The 18,497-nt window shown below is 57.6% G+C and overlaps 6 protein-coding genes across 6 annotated transcripts; all 6 read right to left on the bottom strand.

The window, feature by feature from the left end:
- Positions 1-931: 931 nt before the first annotated feature.
- On the bottom strand, positions 932-2,368 carry LMXM_08_29_0830 (conserved hypothetical protein; the record flags this gene model as incomplete). Its single annotated transcript, XM_003872429.1, has 1 exon — positions 932-2,368. One exon carries the CDS (start codon positions 2,366-2,368, stop codon positions 932-934), a length of 1,437 nt encoding a protein of 478 aa, XP_003872478.1.
- A 1,315-nt stretch (positions 2,369-3,683) lies between these two features.
- Positions 3,684-4,859, bottom strand: LMXM_08_29_0840 (conserved hypothetical protein; the record flags this gene model as incomplete). Its single annotated transcript, XM_003872428.1, has 1 exon — positions 3,684-4,859. One exon carries the CDS (start codon positions 4,857-4,859, stop codon positions 3,684-3,686), a length of 1,176 nt encoding a protein of 391 aa, XP_003872477.1.
- A 2,293-nt stretch (positions 4,860-7,152) lies between these two features.
- LMXM_08_29_0850 (high mobility group protein homolog tdp-1,putative) lies at positions 7,153-8,055 on the bottom strand (the record flags this gene model as incomplete). The annotated part of the gene is made up of 1 exon (XM_003872427.1): positions 7,153-8,055. One exon carries the CDS (start codon positions 8,053-8,055, stop codon positions 7,153-7,155), a length of 903 nt encoding a protein of 300 aa, XP_003872476.1.
- Positions 8,056-12,450: 4,395 nt separating this feature from the next.
- Positions 12,451-13,857, bottom strand: LMXM_08_29_0860 (hypothetical protein, unknown function; the record flags this gene model as incomplete). Its single annotated transcript, XM_003872426.1, has 1 exon — positions 12,451-13,857. The coding sequence occupies one exon, from the start codon at positions 13,855-13,857 to the stop codon at positions 12,451-12,453; it is 1,407 nt and encodes a 468-aa protein (XP_003872475.1).
- A 1,008-nt stretch (positions 13,858-14,865) lies between these two features.
- LMXM_08_29_0865 (conserved hypothetical protein) lies at positions 14,866-15,210 on the bottom strand (the record flags this gene model as incomplete). Its single annotated transcript, XM_003872425.1, has 1 exon — positions 14,866-15,210. One exon carries the CDS (start codon positions 15,208-15,210, stop codon positions 14,866-14,868), a length of 345 nt encoding a protein of 114 aa, XP_003872474.1.
- A 1,004-nt stretch (positions 15,211-16,214) lies between these two features.
- Positions 16,215-17,579, bottom strand: LMXM_08_29_0867 (putative guanine deaminase; the record flags this gene model as incomplete). The annotated part of the gene is made up of 1 exon (XM_003872424.1): positions 16,215-17,579. The coding sequence occupies one exon, from the start codon at positions 17,577-17,579 to the stop codon at positions 16,215-16,217; it is 1,365 nt and encodes a 454-aa protein (XP_003872473.1).
- Positions 17,580-18,497: the final 918 nt, after the last annotated feature.

Here is an 18,497-nt window from a genome sequence, read left to right as displayed (position 1 = left end):
AGACGGGAAGAGTGCGCAGGGCGGTAAGAGAGATGCCAAAGAGGCAGGGTGGGTCGATTTATCGACCGCGACCATCACATGAGCCGCCCGCAGCTCGGAAAGCCGGACAACAGGAGAAACCGAAACGAGCACGACGGTGAGGGCTTGCAGAGTCGGCGCCTCTCTACCGTCCTTGCATGTCCGCTTTGCAAGGCACACTTCCAAGGAGTGAGTAATGACTTTGAACACGTCGGCGGACACGTTGCAAAGGACGTTTGATCTTGGTGAGTCGCGGTTTCCTCTCGCTGTGCAAGGTTTACTTGTTAATAAGGGGTGGTTGGGCGAGAGTGGGCGTGCGGCAATGTGGTCACCGTTTTTCTTTCTTCACGCCCGCCAGCACTGCATTGGTCCGCGCTGTGAGCAACGGTGTCCATGGAAACCACTCGGCAAGCAACATTCCTCCCCCCTCCTACTTGCAATTAAGCGCTTAAAGAGCAATCGCCTACGCGTACGGACACGCACGCAGACAGCAGAAAGACAACCAAGGTCGCCAAGAGAGAAAGAAAAAAGAATACAGACTCAGCGCCGCACCGCTACTCCCCTCGTCAGCAGCAGGGTGCTGCTTCGCATGGCCCAGAGAGAGAAGAACGTGCAGCCAGTAAAGGGCTGGACTTACGCGGAAGCACGACAACAGAAGCACCGAACCGCCTGTGCGCACGCGCGGGCATGAGCGTGCGTGTTCGCATGTCTGCGCATACACGCGCCGTGGCACCTGCGCTAACATCACCTGCCTTGACCGTTACAATTAGACACACGAAAAGAATCTTAAACGTCCGGACGTGTGCCATCCGCTGCACACACACACAGCCACGTGCGCCCTCCGCCCCCCCCCCACACACGCGCGCGCGCACCTTAGGAAGACACTAGCCAGTCCCACACAACCACTCATGCATCACGGTGCTGTCGATGCGAGATCACTCTTCCGGCGCAGCGCCACGGAGAGTAGGAAAACGAAAACTCCTAGAAGCACGAACAGCACGCTGAGAATCCGGTAGTCAATCGGGCTGCCCTCGTCCCTGGTGTCGGTCATCCAATCTGTCTCAGCTAACGCATCGTGGGGAGGCTTCACACGAATTGCAGCGCCACTCGCCCTGGTTGTGATTGAGCTCACTTGTGGGACGCTATCCTGAGATGGTACCACGTGACCGCTCTCGAAGGCTGCCGGAAGCGAAATTGCTGCCGCCCCACGACTGCCACGCCCACGACCGCGGTAGTTTCCGCGGCCGCGAACACCACGGCCGCCGTGTCCACGACCGCGGCCGCGTCTGTTCGAGTCCGTCGCCTGTGGAGGGCGACTCGGCGTGAGATCGGGAATGGCAGCCAACGGCCGGTGGGGCGGAGTCGGCTTCTCGGTGTAGTTGTTGCCTCGGTTGTAGTGCAGGAACCGGCACGTGGTGACCACGTGCGAGCGCATTCCACGGCACCATGTCCCGCACTGCGTCTCCCACGCCTCCTCCTTCAGCTTTCTGAAGGCAAGGTTATGGCGCAGCTCAGCCTCGAAGTAGGCCGTCCTCAGTCCGGGAATGCCGACAAACACAATGTCGGGCAGAAGATGCAGGTCGGAGCAGGTGGCTGGGTTGTGGGTCTCGCCCTTCTGCGGCTCCACATCACGGCGGCAGATGCGCATTTTCAGCGACCTCCCCGGGTGGTGCAGGAGTGCCTGTTTGCCAGGGTTGTCAACAAGCATGTTCAGTCGAATGAACCGATCGCGTACGAGGACGCCGCGGTTGCTAAGGTGGAGCTTCTGGCAGTCGAGGATGCTGTGTGGAGCGTTGGTGGTGCAGGGCTCAAAGGTGGCCTTCGGGTTGGACTTGAGCTTTCCCGGCACGTAAGAGAAGCCCCGATTCTTCACAAAAGCAGAGGCCTTGTACTGACGAGTGCCTATGGTGATCATGAGGGGCTTGGATGAGGAGGTGGTGGTGGCAGATGCGTCCGCGGCGGCGTCGGCAGGCTCGTACTCGTACTCTTCCTCCGCATACTCCACGTCTTTCACCACGTCCTCAGCATCCTCGTCGCCTTCTCCCTTGTCCTCTTCCGGGTGCAGTTCATCTTCCTCTGCCCCGGTGTCGTCAGCCTCAGTATCGCCTTCGTTGTCGCCCCTCACTGCGTCGTCGTCCGCCCCCCTGCCCACAGAGTCGCAGGAGTCGGCAAGACTTGCTTCGTCTTCTTCACCAGGGTGCAGTTCCCCAGCTGCCGGAGGGGAGTCGGGTGAGCTGCTAGCGGTGTCACCATCAGCTGCAGCCTTCAGAGACTTTGCATCAGCCGGGCACGTGGTACCGGTGGAACTACCGACACTCACGAGGGCGGCGCCAGCACCGAGTCGGTCCATTGAGCGCGATGGTGAATGAAAAGTGGTCTTTTTTTACGAATTCGCCAAGAAGGTTGAGGCCCGAACGAAGGAAGTGGCGGTGAGAACACGCACAGTTGCCTGTCTGACTGCCTGCACGCTTTTGTGCGAGCAGAAGACCTCCCTTCGCTCCTTGGCCTCTGGTTGCGGTTGTGCCGCTTTTTATCTCTCCTATTAGCTTTGTCGTCTGCTCGCTGACTTCCAGAGAAAGGTTTCTGCCTGTAAGCGTGCGTCTCCGCGGTTCAAAAGTGCGCGCGAGTTGGTGTGGGTGGGTGGGATGTCCACCGCCGCTGCGCCGTCGGAAGCCGCACGGAGAGAAGAGAATGGTGGCAAAAGACAAAGCAAGGAAGAGACAGTCGATTCATGTGCATTGAAGAAGCATGTGTGCCTCTAACAAATATACATATATATGTACATGTAAACGGAAAACCACCGAGGGAGTAATACGTGGAAGCCCGGGGAGATGCGGAATCGGCGTGGCACTCGCTCCGTGCAGCACACGCAGAGTGATCTTAGACAATGGCGTATGCAGTGACGATGCCGTGTGGTGGCCTTCACACATACAAGCGCACACGCACAGGGAGAGAGAGACCGTAGGAAAGAACAGGGGGAGTACGATTTGCCGGCCACTGAGATGACGTGTCCCCCACCCCCTCTCCTCCTCCTCCATCCTTCTACCCGCTGCCGCCCATTTGCATGCAACGACCCCTCTCACAGGTCTGCGCGTATTCTGTATTCGTTGGTTGCCTTTTTTTCTCTTGAGATTTCGTTAGTGACTGGCTGGTCGGAGTCTGGAGAAAGAGAAAGACCTGATTCACGTGCTCTCTGTCCATCATCTCACCTTCATGTTGTTACTGCCGTGGAGCGCCTCTCAATGTGAAGCGTGGAGACGTATGCGTACGCCAACGCACGCACATGCATGCATGCACACGTATTCGATGTCTGTCTTCCTCTGGTCTGCCGCCTCTCTCCAGATCCTCCTGTTGCCCATGACACAGGAGGAACAGAGGGGGAGGGGCAAGTGGAGGGCATGTGCTATGGAGGGAGGGAAAGTCAAGAGAGCGGAAAGGCGAGGGCGAAGGAGTCACCGTACGCGCACTGTATAAGCACGTCAGACAACCACGCGCCAATGCAAAACGAGCAGTCCTGCTGCCCCCCCCCCTCCCCCTCCTCCATCCCTCCCCATCTTCCTGTGACCGCTACCACCCAGAATCCTTTCATATTCTGTCTCTCTCACTTCATGTGTAGCACCAGGAGAGGCTCTCGCGCACCCCTCCCCCACCACCACCACCCGGCCTTAGGCAAAAAAGCCGTTCAGTAAAAGCGAAAAGGCAACTGCGCAAAGACCGGCGATGTGAGGGGTGTATACGAACCCATCATTCATGCGCCACAAGGTGACGGCACCACCGATTGTTCCGATCAGCGTGAGGCACCACAGTGTCGGGTCCGTCGGAAGAACAAAGAAGAAACCCCCCAACACAAAGTCCGCCACAGGCTTTAGGAGGAGGACGAAGACGTGGACGAGCGCCATCGACGCCGCGGCAAGATAGAGTGACATGCACGAAGAGGGGTTCTGCAGCACCATGGGGAGTTGGCGCTGCTGCCACAGAGAGGCCGCGTCCCTTACGACTTGCCGGTAGATTTCTTTGGCCACTGTAAAGCACAAGCTTGCGGCGCCGGCAGGATCGGACTTCACGGCAGACCAATGCAGTGCCTCCGCCACAAGAGTGGGGCAGCCACTCGCTGTGAAAAACAACGGCACACCCTTCTGCACTACCACCCACCACCCAATCCCTGAAAGACCGACGGCGATCGGAACCGTCACCAAGGGCAGCGGAGGATGCCACACGCGACCCCAGAAGCGGCTTCGCCAAAAAGCAACGGTGTAGCCGGCTAGAAGAAAGCCCTGCAAGCACAAGGCGCGGCGGACAAAGATGTCACGGAGAAGGACGACAGCAACATCTACAGGGTTCCATGAGATAATCAGTTCCGTCACAGGAGGCAAAGTCGTCACAAACGGCGGATAATGCAAAGGGTTGCCACCAAAGGAGACAACGGCGACGTTCACAAGCGTGAGAAAGGCGAGTGTGATGAGGGACTGCCAACGGCGCGGCTCCTCAAAGAAGCCGACAAAAGGCGCGATCACGATACACGGAACGGCGAACAGTAGCAAGATCACCGTAGCACACACCATTCCAGCAGGCGGTGCCGGAAGCGAGACAGATGAACTCGTCGACGAGGCCATGAAGAGGGAAATGCCCTCTTCGCCGAACATCTTGAGGTGATAGTAGAGAATGCCGAATAGGGTGAAGGGGGCGAGGAACCATGTGAGGTAAAACCGCTCCTTGTATTCTACGTGGCGCACATAGGATTTGAACGTAGGACTGCGTGCCAACTCGTCCAGGCAGTTCAGCGTGTACTGGTTAGCGGCAGGACTGTGGAAGTCTTTTGGGCGGATGCGCTCGCAAGACATGGTCGGCAATAAAGAAGCACTCTAAAGAGCGAAGGGAAAGTATATGGATTCCTGTGCAGAACTGACTTGTCGGTGACGGACACGAGCACACGCACACGTGCGCTGCAAGAGCGCGGCAATGCGCTACGCACGGGCGGAGAGCTAATTTCGTCTAAAACGGAACGCGCTTTTTACGAGCACAAAGCAGTATTGCCTCAGTGAATCACTCAATCTCTCAGGCAGCCGCTCGCTCCTCTATGCCGGCGAAGAAGCCGTTTCAGTGCGCGCCGTTGTCTAGCAATGAAAGTTAGTGAGGCAAAGACGACGGAGTCCGCTGCCTCGCCCTCGATGACACTTGCTGGAGCTACCCCTTGCAGAGCGTGTTCTTGGGCTGTAAAACGAGGGTCTTACAAAAGTGGGTATGTGTATGTGTGTGTGCGTGCGCGACGTCGACCCAGCGGCCCTCTTGTGGACTGGAGAATAGGGGAAAAGAGCACAGTACGAGAGCGATGGAGTACGAGAGAGGACATCGGCAGCAGTGGCAAACCCCCGCCTTCTTCGCTTACCCGTGTAAGCCTAAGCGAGACGGAGCGCTCGAAATCCCCGTCTCCCCTGCTCGCACCTCATTGGCGAGCGCAGGCGCGCAGAGTCCAGGCGAGACGTCATGCGGCGCGCAGAAAAGGGAGGAGAGACTGCCCGCACCTGCAGTGCGCACAGCCCCAGTCCCACTCCCCACAGGAGTGTGTTTTGACCTTTTCGTGTGGCGATACCATTTCATTTCTGAAGAAGGTGAGCGCAGTGGACCGTCCTACCCTCTTACCTTCACCAATTCGACTTGTGACGTGTGAAAGGTCCCACCTGCCAACGCCTCACCTGCTGCCATCGTTTTGCTTTTTTATCATTGTAGCCGAGGAAGTGCGGCGCGTCGCGAGTCGTGCCCTATACTGTGTTAAAAGCTTTTTCTCTTTCCCTATCAGCGTCCTCCCCGTCCTTTTTCCGTTCGCCCCACCCCCCCCTTCTGCTCTCTTCGCTGCACAGGTGTGCTTCTCATGGGCCGACAGCGGAGCCCCGCCTCCCACCACCCTCCGCTAACGCAGATGAAGAGAACAGGAACACAACGAACGAAATGAAAACGATGTCCCTCTCGCTGCCCTTTCCAGAGTCGCCCTGCCATATCTCCATCTGACGAGTGCGACGAAGCTACACAATCGTGTCTGAGCCAAATATATTCTTCACGATACTCGTGAATCTTCGCTTCTGTTTTTTTTATCGTGGAGGCGAGGGAGGGGGGTGTCTGCCCTCCACGCCGCCATCGCTAACGCTGGCTGCGCACACCGCAACACACCAGGCGACGTTGTAATGGTAAAGAGGGAAGAGAAACGAGCACGCCTGGACATGACCGGTGCGAGAGAAATGACCAAGCAACCACCATCTTGGCCCAAGTCCATCGCGATGGCTAAACAACAAGAATAAAATGTGGCGAGGAAGCCTCGAGACGGCCGATTTCATCTATGCCATCTGCGTTGAGACCGAGCCTTCTGTCACCGTGTCAGCTTGAGTCAAAGGTGTCTGTGCAGGCAGATACCACCAGGGCGGAGCGGGGAGGAATGGTAGGGAAGTGAGGGAAGAGGTAGGGAAACAAAAGGGCCCTCTCGAGGGGTGAGCAAGTGGGGGGGGGGGAGTCTATGCCGTAGCTGACGGGGCGCGTCTGCATTCTAGCGAACATCAAAAGAAAACATACAAATAAAAAGACACACTTATAAGAGTGGGCGACGTGGTGCTCGACGGCACACGGCGAAGTAGAAAACAGAACAGAAGGCAAACAGGACGAAGAAAAAGAGGGTAAAGCGTAGGTCGGAGATGATGGAGTTCGGTGCTGCGACAGTTCCATCCCCGGGGGTCACCGCGCCGCAGCGCCGACGCTCCCCACCGCACATTTTCCTTCACACCGACGAAGAACGCGGTTGAACCTCAACACATCGAAGAGGGGGTGCTGGTGTGGCTGGGTGCACGTAGAGCCGTATCACAATGAAATAGAGGGACGCTCCGGTTACTTCATCTACTGCGCACCTACCCACCACGTTCTCTCTCCACTTCTCAACCACGCAATCCCCCACACCACCATCTCACTCGGGATGTGCTGTCTATGGGTTGGTGTTAGCATCTGCCATAATGTGCGAAAGAAAGGCTGCCCCACTTGGGGCTACTGTAGTCGAAAATGAAAAGCCGCGGAGAAGCTTGAAAGAAGGAAGGAGAGAGGGAAGGAGAAGAGATGCGGCCATCGACATCCCCCGCTGCTGTGCACCATGCCGGTTTAGTCGCTCTCATCCGAGTCGCTGCTGCTCGAATCTGCCGGAGACGACGACGCAGAGTCGGCAGGCTTCGGCGGAGACGGCTTTGAGCCGTGACCTGAGCATTCCGCCTCGTACCGCTTCTTGTCTTTGGCAGCCAGCTCCTCGTACGGCTTCTTTTCCTCTGCGGACATCTTGCCCCACGCCGCGCCGGCCTCGGTCATCTGCTGCTTCGCGGGGATGTTGGCGTGCTTGGCGCGGTAGTCGCTGGCGAAGAAGAAGTACGCGGTCAGAGCACGCTTCGGCGCCTTCGGGTCCTTCTCCTTACTCGCCTTTTTTGCCTTCTTGCCGCCGCGCTTAAAGACAGCGCCGCCGCGGGCGATGTAAGCCGCCATCTCGCGGTCGTAACGCAGCTTGTCCTCATCTGCGAGCTTCTGATAGCGGCTCTTCTCCTCCTCGGTAACTTTTTTCCACAAGTTGCCCATCTCTGAAAGGAGCTCGGTGTTCTTCATATCAGGGTGCTTCGCCTTTAACTTCTCGCGATTCTCGTTCACGAAGATGATGTACGGAGAGAGGGCACCTTTCGGGTAGTCATCTGGTTTTTTCTCCTTCCCGCGCGCACTTTCCTTGTCCTTAGATTTCTTGGTGCCGCTGGGGCTGCGCTCACGCTTCAAGCGGCGGGCGCTGATGTCCTCCTTCTCCTTCTGAATCTTGGCCAGCTCCCGCTGAATCTCAGGGGTGGTCATCAACTTGCCCACTAACCGGTCCACCTCCGCCGTGAAAGGCGTAAAGTCCATCTTGTACTTGGCCTCCAGACGCCGGCGCAGAGTGTTCTTGCTCAGAGTGCTGAGACCGACATCGTGCATGATCTCCAGCATCGACTTCTCTAAGTCGGCTGGGATGGAACCGTTGGGCAAAGCGGACATCTTGCCGTCAGGTAATGCTTAGCACAGTTGTTTTGGTCGAAAACGCCGGAGACAGTGAGACGGAGTCGCTCAGCCCAGTCAAGAAGCGAAGAACACGAACAACCGTTGTTCTCTCGTGCTCCTGTGCGTGTGTGCGTAAAATAACTCTAAACGCCACACAGAAAAAAAAACGTTAGGAAAAGACAACAATGAAGAACAGAAGCAGCGCCGAAGAAATAGTACACACGACTGTCACGAGAGGTAAAAGCGTGGAGCAGAGAAAGTCGTGGCTTAGTCCCTTTCGGCTGCGGTGGTGTCAATGGTGGGTGCTATATCGTGTGTGTGTATGTGTGTACGTCGGGGAAACAGGAGGGAGGAAACGAATGAGTGCGCTCATACTTGTGTGTTGGCGTGTGCACGCGTGCGTGTTGATAGGTACAACCAGCACCACGGCATCGGGCCAAAGGACGCGAAGTGGCGAAGGCGAAGAGAACAGTGGAAGGTGCGTGATGCGGGTATGGGAAACAGAGAGGAAGCCAGCAAAGGCAGGCAGAAGCATGCATCAGTGACTGGAAGACACCAGGACGGTGAAAAGTCACTGACGAGCCGCTCGTACGCTGCGCAACAGCGCAGCACGGTAATAGAAAGGGCGCGAGGAGGACGAGAGCAGCCGCCGGTGCACCGTGATAGCGAGCATACTATTCTACTTTCTCGCAACGTGGAAACAGGGGGTTACCTTCGACGAGAAAGCGGAGGAAAACAACAGCAGAGACTAAGTACAAAAAAAGTACAACGCATGCAGATATTGAGAGAGCACCCCTTTTTTCCAACTGCCCATTCGACTGCGCATAAGACAACCGATATACGCATACACAGCAACGGCTCGTCTGCTTCCGTTGTGCGGCGGCGAAAGTCCCGTCGTCTAGGACACGGCGTCTGCCCTCGGTGCGGACCATGCGTCCACCCGGTTCTCCGCGTCCTTCTCCGCCCTTTGTTGAGACACGCGCTGCGCGATCGGCGCCACACGAACCTGGCCGTGCCGCATGCCGTGGCCGTTTGCAATTCGTCTCCCCGGGTCGCTTCAAGCCGCGGCATCCCACAACATGGTGCGGGGGACTCTTCGCATTCGGGGCTGGAGCATCCGGCGGTGCGGTTCGGAGTGTCCTCGTCATGCCTCCGGCGTCTACGCCGCACCGGTCCACCCGGACGGATTCAGAAGACGCCGCAGGCTTGGTTTCGGTGCAATACACCATGCCTGCTGGGCAGGACAGCGCCCGCATCTCGGCGTCCCAGGGCATGCTTCCCGGTGACGTCGTTGTCGGGGGATGGTCCTCATCATCCTCCATTTCCGTCGACACCACCGGGGGTGATGGCGTGTCTGGAGGGCCTACCCGCACGCGCCGCAGCAGCCGGGACGCCGCTATGCGTCTGCGGCGACAGGGGCCCTTCACCCCCTCCCCGCTAGATCCGCATGCCTCTCTCACAGGTGTGGGTGTGCTGAGGGGAGGGGGCTCGCGGACAAGCATCTGCCCGAGGACGAAAATGAAGGGGGTTGTCTCCCTGAGGAAGGCGCGCTGTGTGTGAGGTCACCGGCAAAAAAAGGCGCGGCGCACGCCGGGGTGTCTTGCTGGGCTTCGGATCCGGCGGGCCCCCCCCACAGTGATGAAGAGGTCCTCGGGCTGGTCCCCCTGGGGCTCCGCACGGTAGCCCGGCCATCTTGGACTTTTTCTGGCGGAGGCAAGCACGAGCACGACAACCATCTAAGAAATTCAGGATCCAGCGAGGAAGACGCGGGCCTAAATTGAACCTCCGCAAGCGCCGCGCCTATCTCAGTGTGTGGCTGGCGTTGGGCCAGCCCGAGGGGAGCGAGCCTAGGGGGTGCACAGTGGAGCGGTGGGGGCGGGGGCCAGAAAGCTGTGCTCGGAGCCTGTCTCGCCTATGCTCGCGCAGTCGTCGCGGGACCATTCTTCCTGGCGGTGGGGCGTAGGCCCGCCATCAGGCGTGCGAAACCTCGAGAGGGGCAAAAGGCGCACCACCCCCCACGTAGCAGGGGGTGGGGAGAAGCTTCCGGACGCCGGCTCGACCCCGGCCGGCGCACCTTACGCAATACGCTGGCCTGCCCTTGCGCACTCAGATGGCGGACGCCCTCTCTCACCGCCGGTGTGTGGGGTGTGCGGGGGCCATGGGCGCATGTCCATAATCAAGGATCGCTGGGGGTGACAGCGTTGCGGGACCGCATTCATCCTTGAAGCCTGACCCTTTCATGGGCATGTCCGAGGGAGGGCGGCACTCGGGCGACGCGCAGAGTACTTTCTCATGAGCTGCCTTCAATCGCGTCAGGTTTGGCTTCTAGAACTGCTGATGAACAGCTCCAGCAGAAGGAGCCGCCTTCTTGACTGCTGTTGGCAGTAGTCGTGAATTCGGCCCTGTACTTGCGGGAGACTTTGCGGCTCTACGTGTGTGTGGTGACTGTTGTGGGTGTGAGTGCATGGGCGATTCACATTCACTCCCTGGTGCGCTTTGGGGCCACCGTGGCAGCCGGGTCCAGCGCGGCGCTCTGAAGCTCGCGTGCCTTCGCTTCTGTGCTGCTGTGGCACGCACGCTCTTCGCGGATCAATTTCGCAATAGGGTTGCAGTCAAATTTCCAGTTCGCTTCCTGGAAGGAGTTCAATTCGGCGCCAGCCACCGCTGTCGGCACCGGGTCATAACTCTCTTCATGGCGGAGAGCGAGCTGAACCGCCTCGTGGTGACGGCGCCCCATTTACAGATGAGGCAGTCGAGCGCCAGGGTGACGTACCCGTGGCCCCATCTGCGCTGTGTCATACCGAGGTGTCGTTACCACCCCCGCATGCCAAGCACTTGTCATTGAGCCAGTCGTGCAGGAGTGGCCCGGATCCGATCGGGTCATATTTTCGTATCCCGCATTCGACGGCGCAAGCTGGCCTCCACTCCGATAGCGTGAAGACTGCGGGCGGCGTCACCTGGCACCTCATCGAGAGAAATTTCCGTGCCACGAGGTCACTCTTAGGTGTATCGAAAGATGTGAGGGTGTATGCGTCTAGTACGGTCACTGCAGCAAAGCCAGAGCACCACGGCTTCAACTTCGTCTTTGGGAGCAGGGGGAGGGTCCACACCTGTGCGCATATCCTTTTGTGCGAGCACGGAAACGCAACAGCCACGCCTCTTTGCTCTTGATACACCGGAGGGCCAAAAGCCTGGGAGAGCGAATGCCCTACCAACCTGTGGTGGTGGAATGCATCTCTGGCGAAGTGCAGCCTATCATCGAGGATTCATCAAGGAGTCGGGGCGGCCAACGCCGTCTGGCGTCGTTCAGCAGACTGCAACCACACTGCATACAGCGCAGGTTGGGTCCAGGGTCATACTCAACACCGAGGCACCACGCCAAAAGCGGCACAAGCACAAAGAAACAGAGGAATGAGTGGTGCTGCTCAATCATTGACACGACTCTCGTTGAGCTGGCACAAACTGGCTCATGGCAATAAGTTTCCGCGGCACAGCGCCGGCCCAGACGTGTACGCCAACACCGCGAGTCCGCCAGCCGTGCCGGAGGGCACGGCTGCAGGCTGCTTGACCACCCCACAGAGTGGGTACTGGAGTCTGGATGCCACGCACTGCGGTTACTGGCGTCATCGGGAAGTTGGGTGCACAAAATAAAGCAAAGGAAGGAATACACACCCATGTGAGAGGCATAGCAAGAGGTGCTGTTGTGACGAGAGATCAGGTGCATTAGACCCACCCCTCCTCTCTCTCGGTCTCACGCAAGAGTGTTGATCGGTCTCCTGTAGGCGAAACAAGAGCGAGAGCATGGAAGGTGAGGCGGAGAGAACAGGAGCAGCATCTAATAAAACAAAATACAAAGCGAGAGATACTATCAACCAAAGCCACTGCGCCTTTTCCCCTCTGAGTCCGTCATTCTTACCTGCTGTTCAGCGCAGTTCCTGTCATCACACACACACGGTGCACAGAGCACTTGTACGTGGGTAAAGGGGGGAGGGGGAAGTGGAGAAAGAGAAAATAATAATAATAAAAGATGGGAAGAGAAGCGATGTGTCTGGTTATGCGTGAGGGAGACGAATTCGATGAGGACAATCTATCAGACAGCGGTCAGTCAACAATGTGTGCACTGCCTGGCAGGACCAACACAGAATGTTTCAACATTACCTTTAGAAGCCGCTACTGGAGCACGGCGGCGTGCTTTGGGCTATGCTCTGTTCGTGATTGAACACTAAAAATATCAACAGTTGGGCTGTTCAGCGTCAGCTACTGCAAGCTTAGTCGTGGACTAATGCGGAGCCAAGTGCACCGACCATCTTACGTCACGGCTCCGACTCACTGCTGTAATCAGGAGGGAAGCCCTTCGTTGATGGCTTTACTGCTGACCTGTTCGCTGACACCTCACAGAGAAAGGCTCTGTGGCAAGTGGAGATGCCCCCACTGTGCATGCTGAACAATGTCTTCTGGCTGCGCTGAGATTGTGCCGGCTGCCAGATCCTGAATCGCCAGCAGCAGCGCCGTTGGTGAGAGGCTGTTCGCTGCTAAGAAATTGTCCCAAAGAGCGCACCGGGCGACTGGTAGTAGTAAAGATGGCGCCGGAGGTGTCGCCGGGGCACCAGGCGATTCAGTGGGGAGGCAATTCTTGGAAGCCGTGGCGCCTGTCATGGCAGTGGAAGCATCATCGACCACGTCCGCTGCCTGTTCCTCAATGAACGTCAGACCTCTGGAAGGGAGTGCCAGCGCTTGCTGTAGGTCATATGGTCGCTCACACTTTCGCTGCGTTTCGCCAACGCACGGAGGTGGCGTGTACCCACCATGCAAGCTGGACTGCTTGCACTTGAGATCGACAACAGGTACCGGCGATGGCGCCGCTACCCGTGTAGCAACCTGCTGGGAGCTGTCGCTGCGGGGCAGCGTTGGCGTGGGGCTACGGGCCGACTCTACAAAAAAACGAGCCCCCTCGAGAACCTCCCATGTGGCAGCGTACCCTGGAAAACGCTGAGACAGCAGCTGCTGGGCGCACCAAAGCTGCTGAACGATGAGCTTTGCAGAGTACTCGGCCCCGGCAACACCCAGGCACTCGTTGATTGTATTTGGCGCGCTTGTCGCCGCGCGAGGAGGGGTGTTGTACAGCAGTGGGCTTGTGCCACCAATAGCACGCCTCGCAGATGAGTCAGACCGCCACGAGGCGAACGGTGGCGGACTCCGGCGTGCTGTCCCGCGTTCAGAAAGCTCAAACACCTGCAGCTGTGGGGAGTGTGAGGGGTGCCGGAGCTCCTTTGCCGCCTGTGCAAGCCGATCCAGCACCACAGACGCCTCACCAACTGCCTCAACAGATCCGGTAGAGGCCGTACCCTCGCGCCACCGCTGTTGGAGGCGCGTGACGGATTGCACGACGGCGTCGAGAAACATCCATTGTAGCTGCAGAGCGCGTGGATGAGTCAAAACACCGCAGACCCCGCCATCCTCCTGGGAAGAGGTCACAAGGCCGGAGTCGAGTTGAGAGATACACCAAAGTATGCTCTGCTGCAGCCCCAGCGTCAGCTCAGCGTGGTAGCGCACAAGATCGCACATGGTCTCGGCTTCCGTAGGCGATGGGCTTGTCGTCGGATTTGCCTGCAGAAAGTCGACAGACTGCGTGGAGGACCGCAGAGAGAGGGACGTCTCCGGGACTGCGTAACACCGTCCTCGGTGGCGGATGGTGCTTGTGTCAGAGTGCTGCTTTTCCACACCTGGGCTGCTACTCGGCGCCGCTGCTTGGACCTCAAGTAATGGCAGCGTTGCTTCGTTTTCCATGGAGCTCTCCATGTCTTGCTGCACGGCATCCAAAACTCGCTGCTCCAACACACACGTGAGACGGAGAAGATACAGCCCGGCCTCTGTCACGCTGTCACCACGCGGGCCGCAGGTGCACGGTGCAGCCGCTCTCAAAGCACTCTGAAGTGAGTGCGCCATGTGCATGCAGCTCAAGGACGTTCTGCTGCAGCGGCGAGACGGTAGGCTGCAAGGCAGACGGTTTCCGAGATGCGCATCCACTGCTTGATTAGTATGGGGTGAAGACGTGGCGGCCTGCCACACAAACTGCTCGAGTGCTTGCGCAAAGCGCTCCACTGGATCTGCTACGGAGAAGTCATGGTCTCGGCCATGCTGCAGATGTGGAGTGGAGCCGGGTGAGTCCATTCCGCGAGGTGCAAAACAAACCACAACAAACGCGCCGCACTCTTCATCGAAAAAAAAGAGGGAGAGAACCCTGACAGATGCGCACGACTAGCGCAGAACAACCTTTCCAAAAAGGCACGAGTCGAAGACCATAAACCAGACGTTGCACGTGAGCCAGTCGAGATAAAGATGAAAAGTAAAGAGTGTGCAGGTGCGCTCATATCTGCAGGCAGTGAAAGAGAGGGAGGCATAGAAGAAGGAGAGTCTGCTGGTCAGGTGAATCGCGCTGTAACTCGAAGGACGGGACAGCAAACTCGCACGCGCCGGGAAACGCACCTTGTTCGCAGTGGTGCCCGGGGAAGTGGCATAATTGCAAGAGCCGTCGATTCACAGACGCGCCCCTCAGCCGCTGGCCAGATTATGCTTTTGCATCGCCTCAACAGCAACGACAGTGGTCGGCAATTCAGAAGTGGCAGTGGGCCACATTCTGCACCATTATCGCCACGCCGGCACACGAGAGTCACACCATCAGCTCGAGCAGTGTCTGCCCCACCAATCGAGCATAAACAATGGCGCAGAGGCTTTTCGTGACCGCGCAGCGCGGTACCGTTCCTCTTGCCCTCAAGGAGATCCCAATGCACTCTCCAGGGTGCCACCTTACTCTTTCTTCTGCAGCGTACGCAAACGCTTCTTCTCGCGCGCCAAATCGCGGCGGCGACGCTCACCGGGTGCGACGCAAAATGCCTGCTTGTGCGCGTAAAAGGCCTGGATTCGTCGGCCGTAGAACATGCGATCGTGCAGCGAACGGCGAGCTGTTGTGGCCGTGCCAACGTCCGTGAACACTACAAATGCCTGGCCGTAGAACTCTTTCGACTTGCTGTACAGAACCGCCTTCACTGGTCCAAACTGGGTGCAGTACAGATAAAGGGCACGTCGGACTTCATTGGCGGACGACTTGTCCGGCAGTCCTCTAATGTAGAGCGTTTGCTTTGGATCGTCCATTACTATATATATATATATATGTATGTATATGAGTGAGGGGCGCCAGTGAGCTCTGTATGACCTGCGTGTGCGTGCACGTGTGCCTCAAGTGAGAGATGAGGCACAGGGCGTACGACGGACGAGAGAGGTGGGAGGAATACAAAGATCTCAGGGGGAGGTGCAAGGGGTGGTAATGATTCTGCTTTCAGAAGCATTCGAAATAATAATAATAAACTCCGCCTCAGGCACAGTCACCGAAGCCGCCGCGTGAACGGCGAGTTGCACGCACCGAACAGCGGCGCGGCTGCAAGGTTCAGCCACAGCATAGACGTGCACAAATGGAGTACGATACGAGGGAGACACCAAAACAAAGTACCCTTCGCCGCTCTGCTCAAACGCATCCTGGTATTCCCAGTCCAGTGCGTGGGGACAGCGTTGTTTCTCCTTGCCGTTTTTTTTCTTCATGCGCACTCCCAATGCGTTGCAGTTCCTTGAGTCCCAAGCAAAAGGAGAGATGGAGAGACGAAACAGAGCCTGATCGCCAGTCTGGCTACTCCAACTAGTCACCAGATGTGAGGTGCCGATGAAAGCTACTCTGAGAGGGGTCCGTCAGACACGCACACTCCCCGCAAGGGGGGAGGTCGGACCTTGCCCTCCAACCCTACCCAGTTTCCCGCTCCGTCTAAACGCACGAATCGACACCCCAGATATAGAGTAAAAAAAAGGGTTTTGATAATAGTGCGAAGGAAAGATAATAAAGAAAAGGGGTCAGAACAGGAACAGAGTTGAATGGGGTCCCACATCCCGGTTTGCTTCTCCCCACCCTTTCATTTTCTCCCCCTCCTCGAATGCGAGACAGCGCTGGTCTATTTTCGTGAAAAGAGGTCTCGAATAGGTGTCCTATCGACCCAGCGAGGCCCCGTCTCGCCTTTTTTATCGTTTTGCTCGCTGTGCCGATTTCCTCCACGGCAACACTCACTGCCTGCAGTGTTGAGTCACGCCGTTTGGTGTTACCTGAATCCACTTTAGCGCTGCGAGACTAGACGTCCATTTACGTACGTTTGCAGAATGTTGTGCGGCGCCGCGTTATAGAGAATCTTCTCGAAGACGTCCTCCAGGGTGTCGAGGCCCTCAAAGACCATCAGGCTGCTGTTCGGAAGCGTGGTGTCGATCACCAATGCGTCGAACATGTAGCCAGGAGCGATGCGGCCGACCTTGAGGTCGAGGGAGATGCCACCACTTGCGGTAGCCACGAAGAATACTTCCACATTGCTCACGCGGGCGCCGCTGTGCTGGCTGCGCTCTGTAGCACTCAGACACGGATCGGTACCGCTCTCTAGCGCGCGGCCCGCCGCGAGGGCGTAGCGGCATGCGTCAAAGAGCGAGGCACTCGGGCCTCCAGAGATGTCCGTCCCCATGCCCACATGCACGCCTATATCCAAAGCCTTTTTCAATGGGAAAACGGCACCGGAAAAGTAGAAGTTAGAGAGCGGGCAATGACCCACAGCTGCCTCGCGCGCCTTTACCAGTTGCATGTCCTCCGTGGAAAGGTAGTTGCAGTGTGCCAGGATGGTCCGTCGAGTCAAAAGCCCAAAGTCGTCGAGCGCATGGGCGTCATGCTTGCCGCACCGCTCAATCACATAGTTATGCTCCCAATCACTCTCGGAGCAGTGTGTCTGCACATGGCAGCCATAGTTCTTCGCCACCTCACCCAGTCCAACTAGCGCTGCATCGCTGCAACTCGGAATGAAACGAGGGATCACGGCCGGGAGCACGAGGCCTTCCGTGTTGCCCTTCAGTGCACGCACCTGCTGCACAAAGGCCTCTGACTGCGCCACTGACTCCTCCGGCGAGGCGTCTCGGTAGTACTCGGGGCACTGATCAACAAGGTCCATTGCCACGCGGCCCACCACTGCGCGCTGTCCCTTCTCCAAGCAGATACGTGCAAGGAGCAGGCTGGCCTCTAGGTGAATCGACGCAAAGTACGCCACCGTCGTCGTTCCATTCGCCAACAGCGCGGACACGAGTGAGCTGTACGACTTCTCCGCAAACTCCAGATCTTTGTAACGCGCCTCCAACGGGAACGAGTACTGCTGTAGCCACGCATCTAAACTCTTATCAAGTGCCATGCCAAGCTGCGGCCACTGTGGTGCGTGGACGTGCAGATCAATGAGTCCAGGAATCAGGTACTGGCCCTTCTGGAGGCGAGTAAGGTGGCCGGCGGCCGAAGCCGCCTCGAGGGCGCTTGCATAGGTTGCAGCATCGGTTGCCGGATCGAGCACCTGCTCAATTGTGCCGTCATGCACCACAACCAGGGCGTCCTGGATAATGTTCAGTGTGTGCCGGTCCGGCGTCTCAAAGACGGTTCCCAAAAACGCCTGAACAGGCATCCTCACCTGCTCACAAAAAGATGTGGGTGATGAATATATGCGTAGATACCGTTGTCGGTGTCTGTGTCTGTGTGTGTGTGTGTGTGTGTGTTCTTTTTAAAAGTGGGCGGTTCTCGTTGAGAAAGGAGAAAAGTGGAAAGCTCACTCAGAATAACACTCCAGATAGACGTCCTGGAGACAATACGCACAACGCTAGCAGGGAGAGGCGAGGAAAAGTCACAGAGCAGAGGGAGAGGAATGATGGGGTACATAGCTGTAAATATTGACGTCTGCGGGCATCGCGGCAGAGAGAACAGAGAGGGGGACATACTGGCTTGTCGCGAAAACAGTTGTGGGGCTGTTCAACCTAATGAGAGCGTCGCAGGTAAAAGAAAAGCACACAAGTCCGCTCACGGCCCTCGATCCACATACGGCCATGAGGTGTCCCACAAAAGGATTGGACGAAGAGTGAGCGATCATCGTCTCCTGCTTATAATGCCACCCCTGCCTCAACTCTGAGCCGTTTTTCGCGTGGCACAATGTATAACTTCTCAGTCATTCAAAAAAAAAATGAAACTCCATTAGAGTCTTTAGGCAGTTGACAGAAAACACTTCAGATGTTGAGGGCAAATGAGAACGAAACGAAACACACGATTGTAAAGCAAAACACAAAAAAAGTCTGCTGCCCCACGCGTCCGTTCTCCGCCATACAACGTGAGAGCCCGACAACACCCTGCCCGGCATGTCACAGGCCCCCATCGCGTGGTGCGAAGCAGTCGTACACACGCTCTACAGCAATGCGCCGACGCCGTCATACGAGCACGGCCTCCGCCTCATAACCCTACCAGTCGGCCCGCCTCGCCGGTCCCCGCCTGGTGCGTCCCTCGGGGTAGCTCAGGCCCCTCCCCCACACACCAGCAGGCGGTGTGAGGGGCGGGG

Source organism: Leishmania mexicana, chromosome 8, assembly GCF_000234665.1.
Source record: "Leishmania mexicana MHOM/GT/2001/U1103 complete genome, chromosome 8".
Lineage (NCBI taxonomy): Eukaryota > Euglenozoa > Kinetoplastea > Trypanosomatida > Trypanosomatidae > Leishmania > Leishmania mexicana.
This window is presented reverse-complemented; position numbering and strand designations above follow the sequence as displayed.